This window comes from Crinia signifera, chromosome 4 (assembly GCF_055691185.1).
Source record: "Crinia signifera chromosome 4, ASM5569118v1, whole genome shotgun sequence".
Lineage (NCBI taxonomy): Eukaryota > Metazoa > Chordata > Amphibia > Anura > Myobatrachidae > Crinia > Crinia signifera.
In genome coordinates this window covers 242376639-242399485 of record NC_139220.1, presented here as the reverse complement: position 1 = coordinate 242399485, position 22847 = coordinate 242376639, and the positions used below count along the sequence as shown (strand labels likewise).

The following is a 22847-nucleotide window of genomic DNA, read 5'->3' as shown; positions in this document are numbered from 1 at the left end:
TCGGAATTGGTGACAGGTTGTCCAATTTATTGGATTTTGCAGACCAATCAGAGCTGTATATTGGCAGTGTATAGTAACAATCAACCATTTTGCAGAACCATGGGTGGGGAACCTTCGGCCCTCCAGCTGTCGAACTACACATCCCAGCATTCCCTGCAACAGTTTTGCTATTTGGCCATGCTAAAACTGTTGCAGGCAGGTTGGGGTGTGTAGTCAACAACAACTGGAGGGCCGAAGGTTCCCCATCCCTGCTTTAGACAATAGACCAATCCTAGACTAATAATACAACAACCCTTTAAGTTTAAATATAGGCACTTTTATGATTTGCAGATCTGATCTTTGAATGAAAATGATCTGCAAATCACTGTAAAATATCTGTAATGTATTAATGCATATTTATCTATTGGAGAATCATTAAATAGGGGGAAAACCAGTACAATTGTGATTGTTGGTGTTTGGACTACTTATGTCCCTTGCTCTTGATTTTGTATTAAATGGTTATACCTACTTCATGGGATCAGCTCAATTTGTGTCAACACAATTTCTTTCTACACATTTGCCCATTATAGTAGTCACAGTATCACTGATTTTCCAGTGTACCTCTTCAGCACCTCTATAACTGCAAAGCAAAATTGCCCAAGTAAGGGTTAATTTGCATTGGGAACGAGTCAACCCGGGTCGGCATACCCAGTTCTGTAACCCTGGTAAAAAGCAGGGTTGGAGACCCAGGAAAACCTGTGTTGAAAGTCAAATTACCAGGTCAACATGCTTGACCCGGTAATTTGCTTGGCAGTGTGAACGTGGTATAAGTAAAGTAATCTGCAAGCACCCAAAACTACCCGTCAAGTATTTTTAGCCCAAACCGGGTCTCAAAACCCAGGTTGCACCATTCACACTACACACAACCTGGGTCAGTCGATGGGAATATCCCTGGTAAAAAGCAATATTGCAGACTGCTGACATCCAACCCTGGTCTGTGGATCCAAGTTGAGCAGCAAGTCCCAGCAATATCCTGAGTGCAAAGGCTTTTCGTTTTGCTCTCCTGGACTGACTCTTGCCTCTGAACTCTCTCTTACTACCTGCAGGACTTTTTCGCTTCCTTATTTTAATCTTAGTCCTTTAATATATATCTTTGTTTTTATATGCACCTGTTTTTGTATAATTGTTTTTATCTATTCCAACATTTATCTTTTTCACTTTGATCTATCTATGTTTCATTCTTATTGTTAGCTGTCCATCCTTCCATTTAATTTAATCAAGGATTTTCATCTTCTTTCCTCCTCAGTGAATTTAAGGCTTTCCATTGTAATTGCCATTATGCTGCCCGGAACTCTGATGTTCTAATTGTGGGAGCTGTCTAACATAGATGTCTAGTTTCCCTAAATCTTCTTGGTGTCTGTAGTTCTAGATGTTAGCTGCCTGCTGTATTTTTTTTTTACCATTATTAACCCTTTTTCTTGTTTTGATATATTATTTTTTAGTCAGTTGGTTTAGCAAATTTCCATCTCTCCTCACACCCTCTTTTCTCTTTCTCAGTTCACTCGTATTAATCCTTTCCCTTCTCTCTCATCTCATGGAATAATGACATGCGTCTTGGCAGTTCCCGAGACTCTTCCTCTCAAGTCCTGCTCATTTCTGGCAGAGAATCAAACACCTGCACTGCCCCACTGGCCGCTCATTTCCTTGTTGTTTTCCTGTGCTGTCATCTGGCTTTTTCCTTTTCGCTTACGTTTAAGATTTGAAGTGTTTCTTGTGTAATGACACAGTTTCAGTTAGTCAAATGTTTTTAGTTTTATCTTGGGGGACTCATAATAACGAAAGCGTTAGCTAATCACAGCTGTTAACCCATATTTTTATTTCTGTCCTATTGCTGTTAGAGTTCATCATCCTTGTTAACCAGACCCGTGGTGTGATTTATAGTACATGAAATTGCAGAGCATTGATGAGCTCGATATTGAACTGTGGACAGCCACCTTTCGCTCCCTGCCTTCTGGTTTTGCTCTTGGAAATCTGTCATGTTTTGCTGTGCCTGCAGTGTTTAAGTGCGGTATCAGGTTTCTAAATAATATAAGTTGATTGTGGCTGAAAATGACGGATTGACATACCGCCCTAATTTATTGCGTACATCAGCGAAAGAAATAATAACAGTACGGAAAATGTATTTTTGGTTCAAACTTTAACTTCTGCACTGGATACATAGTTACACAGAGATTGGGTTCTATCAGCTGCCTAGGTTAATATTTGGTGGAAACAGACGTTTATGCGGTAGTGCGGTGGTTCCCATTCTGGTGCCTTGAGGCATGCACTGGGGTATCTCTGGTTGGTGGTTCAGGACTAAATCAAACTATTTATGGTCTGTGTGATAGGCAAATCCCGTTCTGATGGCTGCTAATTGGGAATATGTGGGCAAACAGAAGTGCAGCCCTTTTCTCCATTACATAACTGAGCCTGCTCGGGGCTGGCGGCTGACCCACCCTCCCCAACTACAGCAATCAGCGGCTGTAATAAAGTCAGTTTAGACTGACTTTTATTACCAAAGACAGGAGAAATCATTCGATAGTGAGCGCCCATCAAATTATGTTTTCTTCTAGCGGCAAGATGCGAGGGGATGTTTTAGCGTCCTGCCATGGACAGTCGTCCACCCACGGGGAAAATCACTAAATCGGGTGAAAAGATTTTTAGCCCAGTGATTTTCTACACATCTACACATCCAAGCATGGCCTGTCCTGTTATGCTGTTATGGAGTTCTAAAACTGTCATGGTATGCTGGGATGTGTAGTTCCATTGCAGCTGGAGGGTTGGACTTTGCCTAAACTTAGTATAAGCCATGTATTTAAAGGAAGAAAAAATCAAGTCCAGGAGTGAGGGATGAGTTAAGGAAAGATAAATACATCCAAACATATCAGTAGCTATCAGGCTGGGCCAACACTTGAGCTGCTGACAAGTTAAATATTTTACAAGTCCAATACCTTGTACAGTATACACATATCTTCTGAGGGGCCAAATGATGTGTTGTGCAGAATTATATTCTGAGACAGGTCCGAGAAATATAAACCGTTATTGGCTGTCCACTGAACTCCTATAATCTGCCACAGGTGGCTGGGCTCTGTTAGACACATGTGTTCCCCTAGCCGGCACCGCACGTAACAGAAAAAATCTGGAAAGGTCTCACACAAGCCACATGTCACCAGTCTTGGTTTTATAACTACTTTGTAATTAAGTGACAAAACATGTAGCTGAAATTTCATATGTTCTTCAGCTACTGAAAGTCCAAATTAAGTCAGATGTGTCTATGCACCAGCCAGAATGAATAGTGATAGGAATGTGCTGTAAAGTGACACGGTACATGATATAATTTATATTAACGTTTAATCAGAGCAATACTCTATAACGAATACGTGGTCTACTACTATAACAAGTGCAGGAATGTGGATACTACTCCCAGCATTCCTGGTGGAAACTGAACACCCCTATTTATAGTAAGGCCCTCAAACCGGTAGCTGATGAAGAGGCAGGCTGCTGGAGAATTTGTCAGATTCTGCAAGAAACTGAGGCCAATAAATTCCTATTGTACTGAGGCCAATAAGTTCCTATTGTACTTACTGGAATAATCTGCCCATATTTATTTATTTATATACCACAACCATATTACGTAGCACTAAAGGCCCATACACACTGGGAGAATTGAAAGCCACTCAGTTTTCTTGTTTGAGCGGCTTTCAGCATGAAAGTTGCCCAGTGTGTACGGCCCGGTGATGAGCAGAGATGTGCGCCCCCGCATCATCATCATCAGGAAAGCCGTTCATCTGCACTGTGCTATGGAAAGCCGTTCTCCCCCGCTGATGGTGCCGGGCAGGGGGAAAGCCGCTCAGTGTGTGTGCACGGAGTGGCTTTACCCCCAGTTATGATAGTGATCATCACTGGGCATAATCGCCCAGTGTGCATGGACCTTAAGAGCAATAAACCATTAACATCAGTCTGTGTGCCATTGAGCATAGAGGCTTTAACTTGGAAACTCCAACTTCCAGCACAGTATTGGGGCTGATTTAGATCCAAAAGCATCTGCGTCCTGATGGACAAAGTATCTATTTTTGGTACTTTGCGCATGTGGTCATCCCTGCTCTATTATTCTCCAAATTGCAGGCCAATCAGATGTGGGTGTGGGGCTTAGTGAGTCGCTCTGGGGGATAAGTTCTGTGCCCTGGCACGATATAGAAAAAAAGGCCTCTGTACCATCGATGGTGGTGAACCATTTTGGGACTATGCCATTAATGAACAACACATTTACTAGCAGCTATGGACAGTTGATAGTCAATGGACAACCTTGGCCAAAGCTTTAAAATTTACAGAACAGGGCAACGTTTGTTTCTCACCTTCACTGAGATCATGGCGAGAAGAAAATGCTCTGTGACCTCCATTAAACATTTTTCCCCTTTGAATCTGATTGAAATATCGTATGCCACAAAACAGAATCCCATTTTTGAATGTTAGTTGAAAACTTCCCAGAAGCACATACCTCAGGCAGTGACACAAAAGGAAAGGGTGGACCGGAACAATGGTATTTTGCTGACCATCCTGTCTAGCAGTGTAGTCAATGGATAATGATGTGATTTATTCAATATGACAGTTTTAATGAAAGATACTGGAGCTGATGACACAAAACTACGTATATTATATCTGGCAGAGAAGACCTGAATCCAAGTAATGGCATAGAGATCAACGAGAGCAGATTTATTGTATGTCAGAAAATGTGAAGAGCATCCAGTAACTTTTGTGTGATAGATATTTTTATAAATAGTCAAGTATATTTATGACAATTAAATCTTCACTCCAATTACATATGTACCCTTATTATAATTAGCATTTATTTGTCCACTAATGTCCACTAAATTCTCTATTTGTAAATGGGAGTTCCAGTTCCTTGCGGATTAGATGTAGTCTTAAACATTTTTTTATTGCAACCTGCCCTGCAAACCTATTAATAACAATAAGTGATATTACCGATTGCAAACCTATATTTTTATGAAGGTAATAGCTAGAAGGCAAGGAATGGAGAAGAGGTAGAAGAGTAGGCTGGTAACTATTGAGGAGCATGCTGCTATTGTGGTAATAGGCAGACACTGAGGGCCTTATTCTAGTTCACTCTTTCTGACAAAATCCATCTTAGATGGACAAAACCATGTGCACTGCAGGGGGGGGGGGGCAGATGCAAAATGTGCAGAGAAAATTAGATTTGTGTGAGTTATTTTGTTTCTGTGCAGGGTAAATACTGGCTGCATTATTTTTGCACTGCAATATAGATGTCACTTTGAAGTAAATCCCCACCCAAATCTAATTCTCTCTGCACAAGTAACATCTGCCCCACCTGCAGTGCACATGGTTTTGTCCATCTAAGAAGGATTTTGTCAGAAAGAGTGAACTAGAATTGGCCCTGAATGCATTGAGTGCTTTCATAATGGTAGTAGGCTAAAATGGAGTATTCCTATAGTGATTGCATTCAGGAAATAGAGATTCCCTCTCCAAGGTACCATCACCTACTGTATATCTTCCTTGTTCCCAAAGTTCCCTGTCATCCTAGGCTCTGCACTGTCTTTCAACATCCACATTGAGTCCAGTCGTTCCATTTCCACCCAGTATCAGGCCATTTCTCATCATGGGGGCCACAAAAAGCTAAATTCACAATCTTAATCATCTTCTGCTTAGATTGCTGCAATCTGCTCCTCTCTAACCTCCCAATCTTTTATCTTACCCCTCTTCAGTATATCCTTATTTCTGCTGCCACCATTATTTTCCTGTGTTGTCGCTCCGCATGCAATACATTGTATGCATCAAATGCAGTCCAGTGCGGGCAGTTAAGGAGGTATTGTATATTTCCCCATTTCTACTCACTCTCCCTCCAAGTGCCAACGTATAACATAGACTAGTGTTTCCCTATTCCGTCATTGCAGTCCAGGTTTAAGGATATCCATGCTTGAGTCCAGATGGTTCATCAAATTGATTACTTGAGGTACTAATTAAGTCACCTGTGCCTGTATTTATGTATGTCTGTACCTGTACCTATATGTATGTATGTACTATATGCAGGGCTATTTTTCAGCAGGCTCCAGCAGGAACTGAGGCCCTTATTCTTGTTCACGCTTTCTGACAAAATATTTCTTAGATGGATAAAACCATGTGCACTGCAGGTGAGGCAGGTGTTACTTGTGCAGAAATAATTAGATTTGGGTTGGGTTTTACACCTGCCTCACCTGCAGTGCACATGGTTTTGTCCATCTAAGAAATATTTTGTCAGAAAGAGTGAACTAGAATAAGGACCTCAGTTCCTGCTGGAGCCTACTGAAAAATAGCCCTGACTATATGTATGTACCTGTTCCTATATGTTGGTACCTGTATGTTACTGTACCTGTCACCTGTATGGATAGCCCTAAAACATGGACTGTAATGGCAGAGTTGGAACACTGTGCCCTGGACTGGTCAATCTGTAGGCAATTCTGTAGTGTAAATGCTGTCATTATGTATATGTCTAGGTTATGGTCTTGTCTGTACTATTTTGTACTTGTGCAACTTGTTCATTGTGTCACTGAACCTATAATGGTAATAGGCAGGAAATGAAACAAGCAGTCCCCAAAAACATAGTTGCAGCTCGTGGTTTCAGGCATTGCCAAACACTGGTATGTGTATGCACATATGATTGTACAAGATGGCAGAAATGCATTTTGCACTATCCTACAATACTATGTTTCCCTCTATCTTTCATTTTGGGTGTGGATGTAGGTATTTTAACTATTAGTTAAAAGCTCCACTAAATGATGGCTTAGGGCAGGGGTGGCCAACCGGTCAGAGGTAAAGAGCCGAAAAATATCGTTAGTCAAGCTAAAGAGCCGACATCATGCACGCGCCGAAGGCGCATGCGCCAAAAAAAGGGGCGTAGTCTATTTTGACCCCTTGGGTGGGTGTGATACAAATATACCTCCAATAGTGCAGTGCCATATATACATATGCCCCCAATAGTGCCAGATACACATATGCCCCCCACGGTGCCAGGTATGCACCACACAGTACCGGGTATGCCCCCACAGTGCCAAAAAGCTGGTATGCCCCCACAGTGCCACAAATTGCTATGCCCCCACAGTGCCACAAACTGCTATGCCCCCACAGTGCCACAAACTGCTATGCCCCCACAGTGCAAATTTACCAGCAGCAGCACTCACTGTTGTTGCTGCTGCTGCCAGGTGGGGAGAGGACAGTCTGGTGTCCCCTTGCAGTCCTCCTGTCATGTCACAGATGGGAGGAGAGCACAGCACACCGCGCGTCTCCTTCCCCCTCATTTCCCTGTGACTGGGCCACCCACCAATCAAAGCTCACTGGCCGGCTCCTGATTGGCTGCTGGCCCACGAGCTCTGCTTGGCGGACGGCCCAGTCACAAGGATGCACAGTAAGGGGTAGGAGAGATGCGTGATGCGCTCTCTCCTCCCCTCAGAAGGAGAACGGATTCAGAGAACCGGCAGCAGGGGGGACTGGGACAGATGGTGGGCGGCGGGCAGCAGTGGGAGCAGGAGCCACACTTTACAAGGGGGAGAGCCGCATGAGGCTCAAGAGCCACAGGATGGCCACCACTGGCTTAGGGGGTATTCAATCTGGGGGTACGGCTGTCGAGCTTGCTCGACAGCCGTGACCCTGTCCCATTCTCGGTCTGCTCGTCCGAGAACACGCAGGCTGGATTCAATTTCCCGCCTGCAGTAGAGCGAGAAGGGGGTGTGGACGCGAGTTGCGGCTGGGAAGAGGCAAGCTGCAGCCGGCAGCTCGTCACTTCCTGGCCATTCTCGGCAGAATGAGCCCGACTGCTTGTGAAGTTGGGCTCATTCTGCCGAGCTCCCCTGTACAATGCTGTTGGGGAAGACAGCATTGAATAGGGCCTAGCGGCCATCTCCACCTCAGGAAATGGTCGCCGGTGATTGAATACCCCCCCTAACTCCACCTAGCTTATTTTGTGGCATCATTGTTAGTACAATTATCCTTTATTTGTATAGTATACAGTATTTAACATACCGTTATGCACAGTGATTTGAAGGTACTGCACCAAAATTGTAACTAATTAAATGAATGAACAGATTGATTATGCTGTCAGTGGGGTTTGAAGAATACATTAGAACCAAAATCTACTATTATTTAAAAATGGTTTTATTAATTTCCAGCAAAAGAAACAACTGAATTTTAGAAAATGACATTTAAAACCATTAGAACAGAACATAGGGCCTAATTCAGCTTCAAACTTTAGATTAGCAAAAATCTCTATTTGGGGATTTGTTGCTAAAGGGCAGAGATGGGGATGCGGGAGCACAGTCCGGACAACGCGGGCGTGTCCATTTGCGAGGTTTGCCGCGGCGTCTTCATGATGTCACATGAAACAGCTGTGACCCAAAAGATGACGTCCCACTGTCCGATAGCGAAGAGTTTGCATGATAAAGATGCGATTGCATAGCGGGGAGGGACTCGGCTTGCAGAGTAGCCCTGGCCTCCACTTCCTGGCACCGGGAGTTGTAGTTTTTCTGATCATTCACGAAACTACAACTCATGGCGAATTGAGCCCATAGAACACTAATATGAAAAAGCAACTCATTACAGTAAACATTTTGGGGTAAATTAGCTAAGATGGGAGTTCTATTGAAAATAAGATGTTGCCCATAGCATCAGCTTTTATTTATTTAGCACCTTCTAGAAGATAATCAATATAATCTGATTGGTTGCCTATAGCAACATCCCATCTTCAATAGAACTCCCATCTTAGTAAATGTACCCCTTTGTGTAGCGTTATGCCAGTAACACCAGTCTAATGGTCCAAGGTGTCCTTAAAGGGATGAACATAAACACAGTTTAAAGTATAACACGAAGGCTGCTTATCATGGGCAATACTTTTTCATGCTTAGGAATTTGTATTAGTTTTTATGTGCAGGATCATACATAAATGTTCTTTTTGTTATGCTCCTACTGTCAGGATTGCGAATAATAAATGATGCCACCTGTGCAATCTGTTCTTTTGGCTAAACATTCTGCACTTGCCCGCGGAATCGGAATGCCTTTTAATATGTTCTTCATTCCCCGCTCTTCATATCTTGCCAGCAGCATGAAATAGAATTTAAATAACTTCAGCACTTGTGGACTGATTCAAACTATCATGGTAACTGCTGAGTCTTTGTGATGTGATAATATGTATAAGCAGCAGGAGGCGATGCTGTTCCAGAAAGACGCCCACTACATGCCCGAGTATGCTGCATCCAATCATCTAAGTGCAGGGCGCAACTTGAACTTTGTGGGCCCCATAGCAGTTTTTATAAGCCCATCAACCTCTAAAACATCATGGACAAGATGAAATAGGGTGCGATTTTTTTTTTAGGTGTCTAAAAAATCTCACCATATTGCTTAAGTCACATTTGCAATTTTCGGCCAAAAATCACGAATGTAACAGGGTGCGCTTTTTTAAACAAAGTTCAAATTCGCATGTGATGTATAGCGATTTTTAGTAACGAAAAAGTGCAGTTTTTGTAATGCGAATGTGCGATTTTTTTGTAACGGGAGTGTGCAGATTAAAGTGAAATGTAAAAAGAAATGTCGTGGCTTCCCTCCCTCCCTAGCACATTCAGCCCTGGGCTTATTGAGCTGGTTCTGGTTCCCCAAATACAGGGGGAAAATCGTGGGGATCCTCTGTATTTAAGAAACCAGCTGTGGGCTCTTGGACTGGTCCTGGTTCCAAAAATACAGGGGGACAAAAAGACTGGGGGTCCCCCGTATTTTTGAACCAGCACCAGGCTCCAACATCCAGTAGTGTCATGCGACAGCTGGGCACGCTTTTTAGGCAAGGTCCCCTGGCCGAATTGATTACCATGGCTGGTCAGTCCTGGACGGGGTACCTGGGGGATTGATACCCCCCAATAAAGGGGTGTGTCCCCCCCATGCTTCACCCTTCCTGGGCTGTGGGTGGCAGGCTGGTGGGTGTAAAATTACATTGGTTGTCACAGTCAAACTGCGGCCTCCCCCGCATGCTGGGACTTGGCGAACCACAAGTCCCAGCATGTGGTGCATTAATCGTCTCACTGGTTCTTGTAGTTCTACTGTGAGAACAATGTAGAAAAAAAGACACACACACATAGTACAGTAAAACTTTAATATACACAACCAAACCCTCACTTCACATACTCACCCTTCCAGGTTCCAGCGGCTCCTCTCTGTTCGCCGAAGATCAAATGATTTCTCTCCACTTCGGCTGGGATACGGTCACTAGGTCTACAACAACTAGGTCAACAAGTATTAGGTCGACACCACTAGGTCGACATGCATGAAGGTCGACCTGGGTCATTAGGTCAACATGGGGAAGGTCAACAGTGAAACGGTCAACATCGGGTTTTTCACTTTGATCCGACATGTGTCGACAAGCAGTATTCATGCCCTACCATCCACTAGGGCATGCTGGGAAAATAAAGTAGTGTGCCAAGCGTATCGAGGCACCGTGCCCGAAGATGGCGGCACTGGGCCATGGGAACACCCAACGTATCCCCATGAAAACGCTGGGCATTCACATGGGTACACAGGCGGGCTGCAGCCTGCCGGGTGTGGGCAGCTGAAGTCAGTCTCAACTGACTTATATTTGCGAAGGCAGGCGAAATCCTTAGATGGTCTACTATCATCAGCGGCGGCGGGGGCGGTGTATCCGCAGGGCGACATCCCAGAATGACCCCCAATGTCACAGTGCTCAGTGTAAACACCAAATTAACAAGCAGGACCCCTACATTATAGTAACAATAAAAGAGGTTCCAAACTCTCATTTTCCCAGTGTAACAAGTAACAGAAATAGGACTCTCCTTTTATAGTCAACATATTGAAAATGTTAATTAAATAAGGAACTGAGAAAGAGAAAAATAATTCAATTTCTGTATTTTTCTGTATTTAGGACGGATTTTGGACTTGAAGACCGGTACAGTGAAAAAAGAGGGCCAGCAGTCATCTATGAGAATGTGTATGGGATCCCGGCGTTCTTTCATTTGCAGGATGAGGTAATGTCAAAATATACAGTACACGAACAGTATCTATCATTTAACATGCTGTGTGACTCCAAATTAACATGCTGTGTGACTCCAAATTAACATGCTGTGTTTCCTCATTAGTGTCGGTTATTATGAGTATTGGACATGTAGGCAGCATACAGACAGTGAATGTTTTTTTTTTGCAATACTAATATATATATATATATATATATATATATATATATATATATATATATATAGCCAAACGACATGATGCCTCCAAGACCATATTGTTCTGTCTGCTCTGAGTATGCTAAATGAGCCAGTGTGTTTTACTATAGGTGTGGTAATGCCCAACTGGATCACCTACCTCTTAACAGAATTAGCACAATGCGAAAGAGATACAGGTAAGGTTTCCACTTTTAGTTATTCTCTATGCTGTTTTTCATAGCAGTTACACTGATCTTGGCACAAAACATTCTACTGTCTCTTTTAGGAATGGCCTTGGACCAGTGAAAGAAGGAGAGGCACAGTATTCTGTAGTTCACTGTACCGGATACATTAAGGCATGGCCTCCAGCAGGTAAGAAAGGTGTGTGAAGTTAGAACAAAGAGTCATGTCCGTCCAGCTGGGACATGACACAGATGTGGAATCCGGGAGTATGGACGTTAGTGATCCCAGAGACAAGCCAATTTTTTGTTTTTATCATTTTTGCCCCACTTACTCAAAGTAACAGTATCGGTGTTCTGAAATTCCCACTTACATGGCATTGGTTCTCTACTGTGATTAATATTTTTTTTATTATTATTAATAATCATAATAATAATAATAATAATAGTATTATTATATAATACTAATATATTATACAGTAGCTATTATACTACCAGTATGGGAGGAAAATGGAGTACCCAGAGGAAACCCACCCAACTATGAGGAGAATATACAAACTTCACACCGTTAGTGGGAATAGAACGCAAGATCTCAGTATTGTGGGCAGTAATGCTAACCATTACATTAACCATCCTGCTAACAGCAAATAGTTTTTTCTGGGAGAAAGGTTGGTACTCTTTACTTAGAAGGGCGCCCACGATTTTGATCGTGGGCATCGTTAGTAAAAAATCTCGGGCATTGAATGCACTAAAAAATCGGGTGCGATCAACCGACGAGATGCCCGAGATTTCCCATAGGGAACAATGTTAAATGTCTCAATTGACCCAATTTTCCTGTTCAATGCCTCAATTGACCCGATTTTTCCATAGGAAACAATGTTAAATGGGCCACAGAGGCCAAATAGGCACCCTGAAGTGTATAATGGCCACCCGAATTGTTAACGCCACCCCACGATCAACGTCAACCCGATGCGTGGCGAGCGCAGCGAGCCCGCGAGGGGCGGCGGTACGCGTCCTACGACCTTTTCATACCCCCACTATCCACGTCGGCGTGGAGTTGAGAATAGAAAGTGTGGCGAGCGCAGCGAGCCACCGAGCCCGAAGCGTGGCGAGCGCAGCGAGCCCCGCGAGGGTACGCGGACAGCTGTGAAGCCCGCGAGGGGACGCGGATACCTGTGAAGGTATCCGCGTCCCCTCGCGGGGCTCGCTGCGCTCGCCACGCTTCGGGCTCGGTGGCTCGCTGCGCTCGCCACACTTTCTATTCTCAACTCCACGCCGACGTGGATAGTGGGGGTATGAAAAGGTCGTAGGACGCGTACCGCCGCCCCTCGCGGGCTCGCTGCGCTCGCCACGCTTCGGGTTGACGTTGATCGTGGGGTGGCGTTAACAATTCGGGTGGCCATTATTCACTTCAGGGTGCCTATTTGGCCTCTGTGGCCCATTTAACATTGTTTCCTATGGAAAAATTCTGTCAATTGAGGCATTGAACAGGAAAATCGGGTCAATTGAGACATTTAACATTGTTCCCTATGGGAAATCTCGGGCATCTCGTCTGTCGCATCGCACCTGATTTTTTAGTGCATTCAATGCCCGAGATGGGCGCCCTTCTAAGTAAAGAGTACCGAAAGGTTTTATATTTGTTGCATATTTATCGAAAAGATAATCTGAACACCGATGAACAGTATAGATTTAAACACATTTCAGGGAACAGACAAGTAACCTCTACATTGTACAGTAACAACTGACAGAATGTATAGATAATTCCTCTCACAAACACACGTATACTAAGATTTATTGGTGCGATCAGCTGGCAAATACTGTGTTGTGATGTCATGTGTCTATTCATGCGGGGTGAGGGAAGGTATGATATTGTATCATATGCCGCAGTGCCAGGAGTTCATATCCTTATACCTTCTGTGTGAAGGAGTAGAGAGAAAATTGTGCTCTACCTTTGTTCCCCAGAGAATTAACGGTGAATGTCTTTGTTTGCTGTTAGAGGTGTTGGTATATTTGGCAGATCAGAATACTCTTTTCCAAATAGAAATGTGACTTTTTTCTGAAAATCGATCTGGCAGTTGGGATTCTTACAGGAAAATGAGAGATGCTGGATGTGGCTGCCAAACTCAGACGGACATCTCAGCTTTCCCTCCTAACTAGGGTCATGTATTAGAAGCACATGCAGTCTGTAAATGTAAACTGGCCTGACTAGAAAACGACTACAGTATATATTTTAAACCTTATACAACCATAGGAGCCTGTAACACATTTTGAGGAATGCATTATTATGCCTCCTGGATTGTTTATACTCTGTTATCCTACTCTTATGTTATTACTGTTGTTCCAATCCTGATTAATGACATGTCACAGGAACACATGTTCCAATATTCCCTGACATGGAAACCTGACTGCTCCAACCCTTATGTAGGTAGACACTTAAGTTGAGTATGTATTAACATCTCAAAATGTGGAGCATATTGTGCCTACACAGTCTAATAGGTAGAATGTTGGGGAAGATTCATCTAACAGCAATTTGTTAAACTTGCCTGTTTCATTGTGTTTTGGGGTCGATTTTTCAAGGGAAAAACCATTGTATATTAGCCGGAAAGAGGCCATTTTGAACTCAACAATCTTTGAATCGCCATCTTGATTTTTTGCTAGTTAAGAATATACATTTTTATTATGCTGTTGTTACACAAAATGCAGAAAAACTCTGTGGAATGACTGAGAAACTAGGGGAGAGAGGCGAGATTGCTCACTCTGCATTCAGTTTGTGCTATGAGCATGGTGGCTACATGACCACAATATCAACATGCTTGGCACATATTTCCTATAGTAATACTAGAGAGGCCAATCCTGGGCTATTTTTTTTTTTAAATTCTAGTACTGAAAAACTATAAATCATAGGAACTCGGGATTGGCCTATGCATGTAAACTGCTTAGAAGCCATACTTCAGAAGGCGGACGGGGACGGCGGACGAGGTGAAGAGGGTGGGGAAGCAGGCACGGCAAAGAAGGGAGTGTGGGCACATGTTTGCCGTGCGCTGCTGCCCGGCAGAAAGGGATCAAATGCGCACTGGCATTTCAATCCTGAAATCTTGGGATGCTGCCAATACAAATCCCAAGATTGGTATCCATAGTTTATACTGATGAAATGTCGACACCATTGGAATGTCAACAAAACAGTCCCAGAAATGCAGCACTCACTTACTTGCTAGCGGTTCTCCAGTGGCTGCGGCAGTGTCTTCTAGGTTTGTCACTCAGGGGATGATGACTTCCAGCTGTCATCCATTGGTAAGTAATGCCCCTAATAATCCCTCTAGTGTGTAACTCCCGGCTCCCACAGACTAATCTGTTGGCATTCTGGGGACTACATCCGTTCATAAATTGAACTGGCAATGTATAATTGCCAGTACAATTCATAATTATCTGTACGGGGGTGTCAAAATGACAGTCTGATAAGAAGACATCATTTTTCATTATATTATTATATTTTTTTTTATAAATTCCTGAGGCAATAATATTTGAATGTTAAAAAAACAGAACAATTATGGCTTTTTAATGGTGCTCTTATCACCTGATATCAACGATATATAAAGTAACGTCCTCCTTGTTAAAGTCCTTCTCTATGTAATTTCCTCCTTGTCCCTCAGGAGTTATATGTAAGCAACAAGAAAGGAAAAAAAATAGTGTAGTATATCTAGGACAAAAAAGCTCATCAGAAGGGATGTGAGTCTTCCCCCTATGGGTGATGTTAAATTACTGTTCTTATAGGGTCACCACAGTGCAGACTTGAGATTGCTTACATGAAGCTTACATTCATTCAGTAATTCAGTAACATACAGTATAAAGGTTTCTTTCAATTATTCACATACACCACCAACAAGGATTATTAGTAGGTGCTCACACAATCGCTTACACCAATTTGATGTATCTCCTCCTATAAAGGTTTATTTTCCAATAAATCCTGGATCCAAAACAATTCTGTCTTTTTATTTTCAATGAAAATATTTCACAATAAAAAAACAGGTACTACAGTACAAAGGAGGGAATACAGTTTGCAAGAAAAAGGACTGCACAATTGATGATAATGAACCCGGACACGCTCACCTTAGGCAGAACTTAAACTGGCTATGTGGACCTGTTTCTTAAAAAGTTTTCAAGACCTTGAAAATTACATCCTTATGTCGAAACTCATTGGTGTGTATACTTTTTAAGAAACAGGTCCACATAGCCAGTTTAAGTTCTGCCTAAGGTGAGCGTGGCCGGGTTCATTATCACTGATTGTGCAGTCCTTTTTCTTGCAAACTGTATTCCATCCTATGTAGTACCTGTATTTTTTATAGTGAGATATTTTAATTGAAAATAAAAAGAAAGAATTGTTTTGGTTGGAGCCAGGAGGATTTATTGGAAAAGAAACCTTTATAGGAGGAGATACATCAAGTTGGTGTAAGCGATTGTGTGAGCACCTACTAATAATCGTTAGTGGTGTATGTGAATAATTGAAATAAACCTTTATATGTTTCTGAATGAATGTACAGATGGAGCGCCTCTGATCCTTGGCCGGGGATCGCCAGCATGCCTGTGCTCCATCTGACTGGGACACGCGAGCGTCTCACACGCACGTGCATCCCAGTTTCAGGATGGCGCCGTCTCCCTCTTCAGGGAGACGGACAGGGATAGGGGGGGCGGCGGAGCCAGCTCCGTAGCCATGGGGCACGTGCGCGCCCCTGAAAAGAGACGGGGGCTGGCGATAGAATCGCCAGCCCCTGCAAAGATGGAGCCTGCTCCATCTGTAAGCTTCATTTAAGCGATCTCAAGTCTGTACTGTGGTGACCCTATAAGAACAGTAATTTAACATCACCCATAGGGGGAAGACTCACGTCCCTTCTGACAAACTTTTTTGTCCTAGACATACCATACTATATTTTTTCCTATCTTGTTGTGTACATAAAACTCCTGAGGGACAAGGAGGAAACGACATAGAGAAGGACTTCAACAAGGAGGACGTTACTTTATATATCGTTGATATCAGGTGATAAGAGCGCCATTAAAAAGCCATCATTTTCCTGTTTTGTATGTTTCGAATTTGAGAGATTTGGCGACCTCCTCTTTTGATGGTTTTTATATAGCTGTTCTTGGCGCAGTTTCAAATCTGTCATTTTTTGTGCATTGTGACTATTTGAATGTTAATTAGGGAATTATTCAGTTCTGAATGCTTTTTACAATTGTCTTGTGCCTCTTTATTATGCTGAGGATGAACGGGTAGCTGAAACTGCATGCGTCTTGTCACTTACAACATTTGTTCTTGTTGGTTATATTGGTGGTTTGGCTTGGGGTGACAAAACCGCCTCACATCACCAGCAAATTAGTTTTAACCCTACAAACTGCTGTATAAACAATCTGGATTTTGGATGGAAACTCTTATACCACTAAAAAAGACCGCATATGATAAATACCCTTATAGTGTATTAAAAAGCAATGAATTTCCTTTTCAGATATAAAAGTTCACTTAATCCTTTATCATATATTATAGAAACTATACTATTGTCACAGAGATTTGTGGTAGATGCTAGGTTTCTTTTAGTCAGGACAAGATTTTCTAGATGTCTTTCTATGCAAGATCAAGTTAGTATTGCCCCTCCATAACCTGTGGAAATTCCTTAGCTGTGGCGTATACTCTTGTGTCCTGTGGGAATAAAGGTTTTGCTCAGAAATCCTATATATAGAATTGTTTAGCCTGCAGCCAGCAGCCCCTTTTGTAATATATGGCAGGTGGGAATTCAACGTTCCAGCACACGCGAAGAATCACTTATTCCACAATGTTTGTATGCAGCGATCGGAAAGGAGCCCACTGGTGTGAGATCATATAGATTGAGACCCCCTGACCGAGTGGGCTTAGCTTTATCATGAAGAAATGTTAAATTGTGGAATGGAAACACTCAGGCTCAATGTAAGCAAATTAAATTCCTAAATGTCAGGGGCAGATGTCATTTGCTGATCTTCGTCTTTCCCATTAAATCATCATTATAGTTTTATTATTTTCTCCATTCGTTTTCATTAAATGTATTACATTTCGCTGCTGCTATCCACCATCTTGTCTTGGATCACATAGGGACATGTCCATACTATAGTTAATAATTGTAAATAGATTGCAGACATTGATGCTGGGAATTTGCACATAAAACTTATCATTTGGACAGCATCCATCACCATTACATTTTTATAGACACAGCTCATGACCCTCTGTATAAAGTCATGTATTTTAACCACTTGAAGACCGCAGGGGATTAAGGGGATGATTCTGGATCACGCATAGCGATCCAAATTCGGCCCCTGCCCCGACGGTTAGGGTTTGCACATGATTATTTCTGCACATGTGCCAGACCCGACTGCGAATGGCTGCGGCGAGTTACTCTCTCGCCAGGCCGTTGGCAGCAGGGAGGGGGGAATAGGGCGGTGGTGCACCAGGGCGATGGAAACGTCCGGGATTTTATGGGCATCATCATGAAAATGCTGAGCGTTACCATGGGTACGCGGACAGGTCACATGACGTATTCGGGCAGGCACACGGAAATAAAAGTCAGTTCAGACTGAGTTTTATTTTCGAAGGCAGGAGAATTTTTTTTACTTTTTGTACTTTTGATCAAAGATTTATTGCCAAATAATAGCGAAAAACATGGTTATGGTAGGGTGTTTTTTTTTTTGTTTTATTTAGTTTTTTACATTTATTTACACATTTCTTTATTTTAACAGTTTTTTTCAGTTCAGAGGCCAGGAATCTAAATATTCAAATTCTGTCAATATCATGGGTCCCAATAGCTGAAATTCTTAACAACCACCAGATAAGAAATTCAGTCTCTCCAGTCTCTCCTCTCTGCCGGCATTTTTTCAGTACTGGAATTCAGGAATGAAAAATGCTCAATCCTGGGATTCCCAGGATCCCGGGCTACCCTATTTAAAAAAAATCCCAGGCAGGGGTGCGCCCGGGAGCCAGGCGGGTGTGCGGCGCTTAGCTGAGCTGGCGGCTGAAAGGACGGGAGAAGTTGGGCGATAGACGAGGATGGGAGAAGCCAGTAGAAACATTTGCAGTTACTGTTCATAAACAGATAGACAGTATTTCATCAGGGGAGTACCTGAAGGCACTGAGTAAAGTTGTGTACATGTGGTGCAATTTGGGCTATCAATTTGACAATATAGTCATAATCTCTAGCAAGTTAGTAAATCTCACCGTGTTTTGCTGCATCCAATCCTGATTCATTCTGATGCGTGGCCCCAGCGACATCGGAATCGAAAATAGAAAAATACTGTGCCGTACAGTCTATTTCTACTACCTCAGAACGAGGGCTATGGTGCTCAATGCAGGTGTGGAGTGGGGCCGTGTCTGCAAAATCATGTCATTGTAAGCAAACCACCTTTTACCTGATTTAGAGATTGTGGGGCATGGGTAGTGGTATTGGGAAGGGCATGGTGACACAATTCAGCACAAATCACGTAGCTGGGGGTTATATGCAGGTGCTGGGAAGGGGGATTTGCCTACTCTTTTAGCGGGCCAGGAGAGCTCCTTGGTTTTCGTCAGCCTCCCAGACAATCTGGGAGATTAGACAAGTATGAGATAGACACATATAGCATATTACAGATGAGCTGTGGACAGTTATCAGGTCACTGAGAATATATAGTGATCAGTCTGTATCAGGTGTATGATTTCAGTGTGACTTTAGAGTGATTAGTGTGTATCAGGAGTGTAATGTTAGTGTGGCCTATGCGTACAAGGCATGTGATGACTGTGTGACTTGTGTATAATGATCAGTGTTTATCAGTTGTATATTTATCAATGGTATGGAATAGGGTGCCTATATCATTATAGTGGTTATTGCCCCATGCAGTCTTAATCTTTCTTGGGCTCTAAGCACTAACAGGGAATGGCGTCTCGCAGGTGGGGGCTGTTTGCTTGTCTCAGTGGCCCTTATTCTGATCGGTGCGGATATATCCGTGTGCGTTCGGGCCGCCAATGTTTTGAGTCTGCGCATGTGCAGAGGCGTCTCTGCGCATGTGCGAGCGGGGCGTACGGCCAAATCCCGCATGATATGTGAACAATCCGAACAGGGGGTGGAGAGGGGCGTGAAGGGCTATTTGGGCTCATTACCATATGCATACACCCCGCGTTTCATGGGCGTTCCCATGCAAACGCGGGGCGTACGTATGGTAATGCAGTCGTGACGCACGTGTAGGGGGCGGACATATGACATCGCCGGATGTCAGCTGCCCGCCCAGATCCCTGCTTTGGCACGGAAAAATGTCCGTGTGGTCTGAGGTTGCGGGTGCTGGTGGAGCACTCGGTCCTGCATTCATCGAATGATGGGGGAGGTTCCCTTAGATGGAGGTTCCCTTAGATGGAGGAGGTGTATTCCATGAAAAATACACGTGCGGTCCGTTCGGCCAGCTTCTTACCGCATACGGACGGAGTTGGCGATCCGTATGGAAGGCGGGGTTTCGCACGCACGGTCCTGGCCGCATAATCGGCTCTGGCCGCACCGATCAGAATAAGGGCCAGTGTGTGGAGTCATGTTTATGTAGATTAGTCATTTATCTTCACTCCTACATTTAAGAATAATTCTATTTGATTTTATTCAATAATTATACATTTAATAGATTACAATTGATTAGAGATTAATATATTTAATCAATTGATCAAACTAGACAATAGCTATTTTTTTGGGATAAAGAAGAAAGTGCAGCGCCACTTATGGGGGACCACCAGGTACCCTAGGTATATACAGTTCTTATAGATACTCCCACTAGGTATGGGTGTCAGCTAACCTGTAAGTACTAAGTGATGGTAAGTCACTTTAAAAATGGATTTAAAAAAAAAGGAGTGAATAGAGGTATAAAAGTGAAATGTAATAGGAACTAAATCGCATGTCTAAAAATTGCACATTTTTTGTTAAAATCACAAATGTAATATGGTGTGAATTTTTAGACAAAGTCATAATTTACATGCGATTTAGTGCGATTTTCAGTAAGGAAAAAGTGCGATTTTAAGTAACGTACATGTGCAGTTTATAGTAATGAAAATGTGTGATATTTCAGACATGGAATTGTGCGGTATTTAGTTACATATATATATATTTTTTAAACGACATGGGGTCCCATCTTCTGAGCATAACCAGCCCTGGGCTCAAAGAACCAGTCCCAGTTTTAGTTTCAGGGGACAAAAAACATAGGGGTTCCCTAGGTATTCTAAAACTGGCACCAGGCTCAAGGGCCGGTCCCTGTTCCCAAAATATGGGGGACAAAATGAGTAGGGGTCCCCCGTATTTTGGAAACTAGCATTGAGCCCAAACAGCTAACAGGGTAATGCCACAGCCGGGGGTAATTTTTTTACGCAAGTTCCCCAGGCCAAAGCATTCATCCCTGTGGCTGGTGACACCGGGAAGGCACCCTGAGGGAGTGGGGGGATTCAGTACTGAATCCCGGCGGTCGGGATCCCGGCGTTCAGAATCCCGACGCCGGAATCCCGACAGCCAAAATCCCAGGAGGGAGAATGTGTCGGGATTTCGGCGGTCGGGATTCCGGCGTCGGGATTCTGAACGCCGGGATCCCGACCGCCGGGATTTTAACTGCATCCCGAGTGGGGTCCTCCCCCTCCAGAGTTAACTTTGCCTGGGCTGAAGCCAGGGGCTGTCCCCGGTGCCTTGAGGGTGGTGGACACCGGGCTGATTGAATGGTAAAAAACAAGAAGAAACTATTATGCATTGTTATGGAACTACACGTCCCAGTATGACTGCACCACATGCAGAAATTTGGAGAACCACAAGTCCCAGTATGCGTGGCAGTAAAAGGCCCGTTGGTTCTTGTAGTTCTACAGTAACAGTTAAATGAACACACATTAGAAAAGTAGACCTTTACGACAATCCACGGCCATCTTCCCCAATCTCAGATTTTCTGACATTCAACAGTCGGAACACTGAATTCCAACTGTCGAGTTGCAGTCGAGAGAAACGAAAACAGCCTAAAATTTTGGCTGGCGGGATGTTCCGACAGTCGGAATACCAGATTGAATACCATCCTAAAGGGGGTATTCAATGTCAGGGTCACGGCAGTCTAGCTTGCTCGACCGCCGTGACCCAGTCCCGTTCTCGGTCAGCTCGACCGAGAACATGCAGGCGGGATTCAATGTCCCGCCTGCCGGGAGCGAAAAGGGGGCGTGGCCGCGAGTTGCGGCCGGGAAGAGGCGAGCTGCAGCCGGCAGCTCGTCACTTCCCGGCTGTTCTCGGCAGAACGAGCCCGACAGCTTGTGATGTCGGGCTCGTTCTGCCGAGATACCCTGCTCAATGCTGTCGGGGAAGACAGCATTGAATATTGCCCAGCGGGCATCTCCCCGATGGGAGGTGCTAGCCGGAGATTGAATATCCCCCTAAGACTTTAAAAGCTAAAACACAGCTATTAGCTCAAATGGGTGGAAATTGTACCCGTATACTGTTTTTATATATCTGGATAAACGTGTATCCACTGTCTAAAAAACAATAATACATCAAATATCAGTAAATGAACATACTTGTTAAATCCTGTTAGCACACTAGCTAGGCATAGCAAGGTTTAATTACAGGAAGGTGGGCTCAGGCTAGTGCCCCAGCCATGACCAGATATTCGGGCCAGATAGATGCAGCTAGGTGAAGTTGATGTTGACTGAATGATAAATCTTTCCAGCCAACAGTTTTCTGGAGAACCCTTTATTAGAAACCAGATCCTTCTCCTATGCAAACGTTCCTCAGCTTTTAAATCTGTCCTTTCATATTGTGTTCATCTTTGTACTACAATAACCATACATATCTGGCACACCCGCCAGGCTGCGCGCGCCAGGCCGAAAGCTGCAGATTTTCCGTTGTGTTAAATCCTAGATTCCGAGCAGCCGCTGTCCTGCCAAGACTTTCGCTTCCAGGCTGCTTTTTAAACGTCCTGGATTTATTCGGCAGTAGCTTGAAGAAAGTCCCATAAAAGGAAAGTGTAATTGAAATCACATCTGGCATACACAACAAAGTAATGACTGGCAAATTACACTCATGTTAACCATTTAGATGTCCTAGGGCCTGACACTTTGTATATCACTGACATGCACACAACAGCTAATCCCAAGGGTTCTGCGCACCACTCTTACCATTTCACCTCCACCATGTGCTGTGAAGGAGCTAAAACTCACCATAGGGTTTTTCTGTAATATAGATGACAGTAAAAAAAGATGTGTATATGTAGCAAAAGATCATCCCGGAAACAAAGGGAACATTGACCATGAGGAAGGTATTCGTAATGGAATGGATTATATGTGGTTTATCTGTACCATACTTTTCCTAATGTGGTGCACAGACTATACCGCAGATAATTTCATGCTTTATGCCTGTGGTCCCCTGTATGTGGTGTAACTACACACTTTGGGGGCGATTCA

The 22847-nt window shown here is 43.6% G+C and overlaps 1 protein-coding gene across 5 annotated transcripts in view; it reads left to right on the top strand.

Moving 5' to 3' along the window:
* Nucleotides 1–22847, top strand: part of ARNT2 (aryl hydrocarbon receptor nuclear translocator 2) — an 85938-nt gene that overhangs the window by 37627 nt on the left and 25464 nt on the right. For 4 of the 5 annotated variants that reach the window (XM_083184167.1, XM_083184164.1, XM_083184168.1 and 1 more), the window contains 3 exons: nucleotides 10946–11048; nucleotides 11360–11425; nucleotides 11515–11609. In XM_083184167.1, the coding sequence (XP_083040293.1) occupies nucleotides 10946–11048; nucleotides 11360–11425; nucleotides 11515–11609 (264 nt within the window). The remainder of the gene's footprint in view (nucleotides 1–10945; nucleotides 11049–11359; nucleotides 11426–11514; nucleotides 11610–22847) is intronic. The other variant, XM_083184165.1, reaches the window with a different exon arrangement.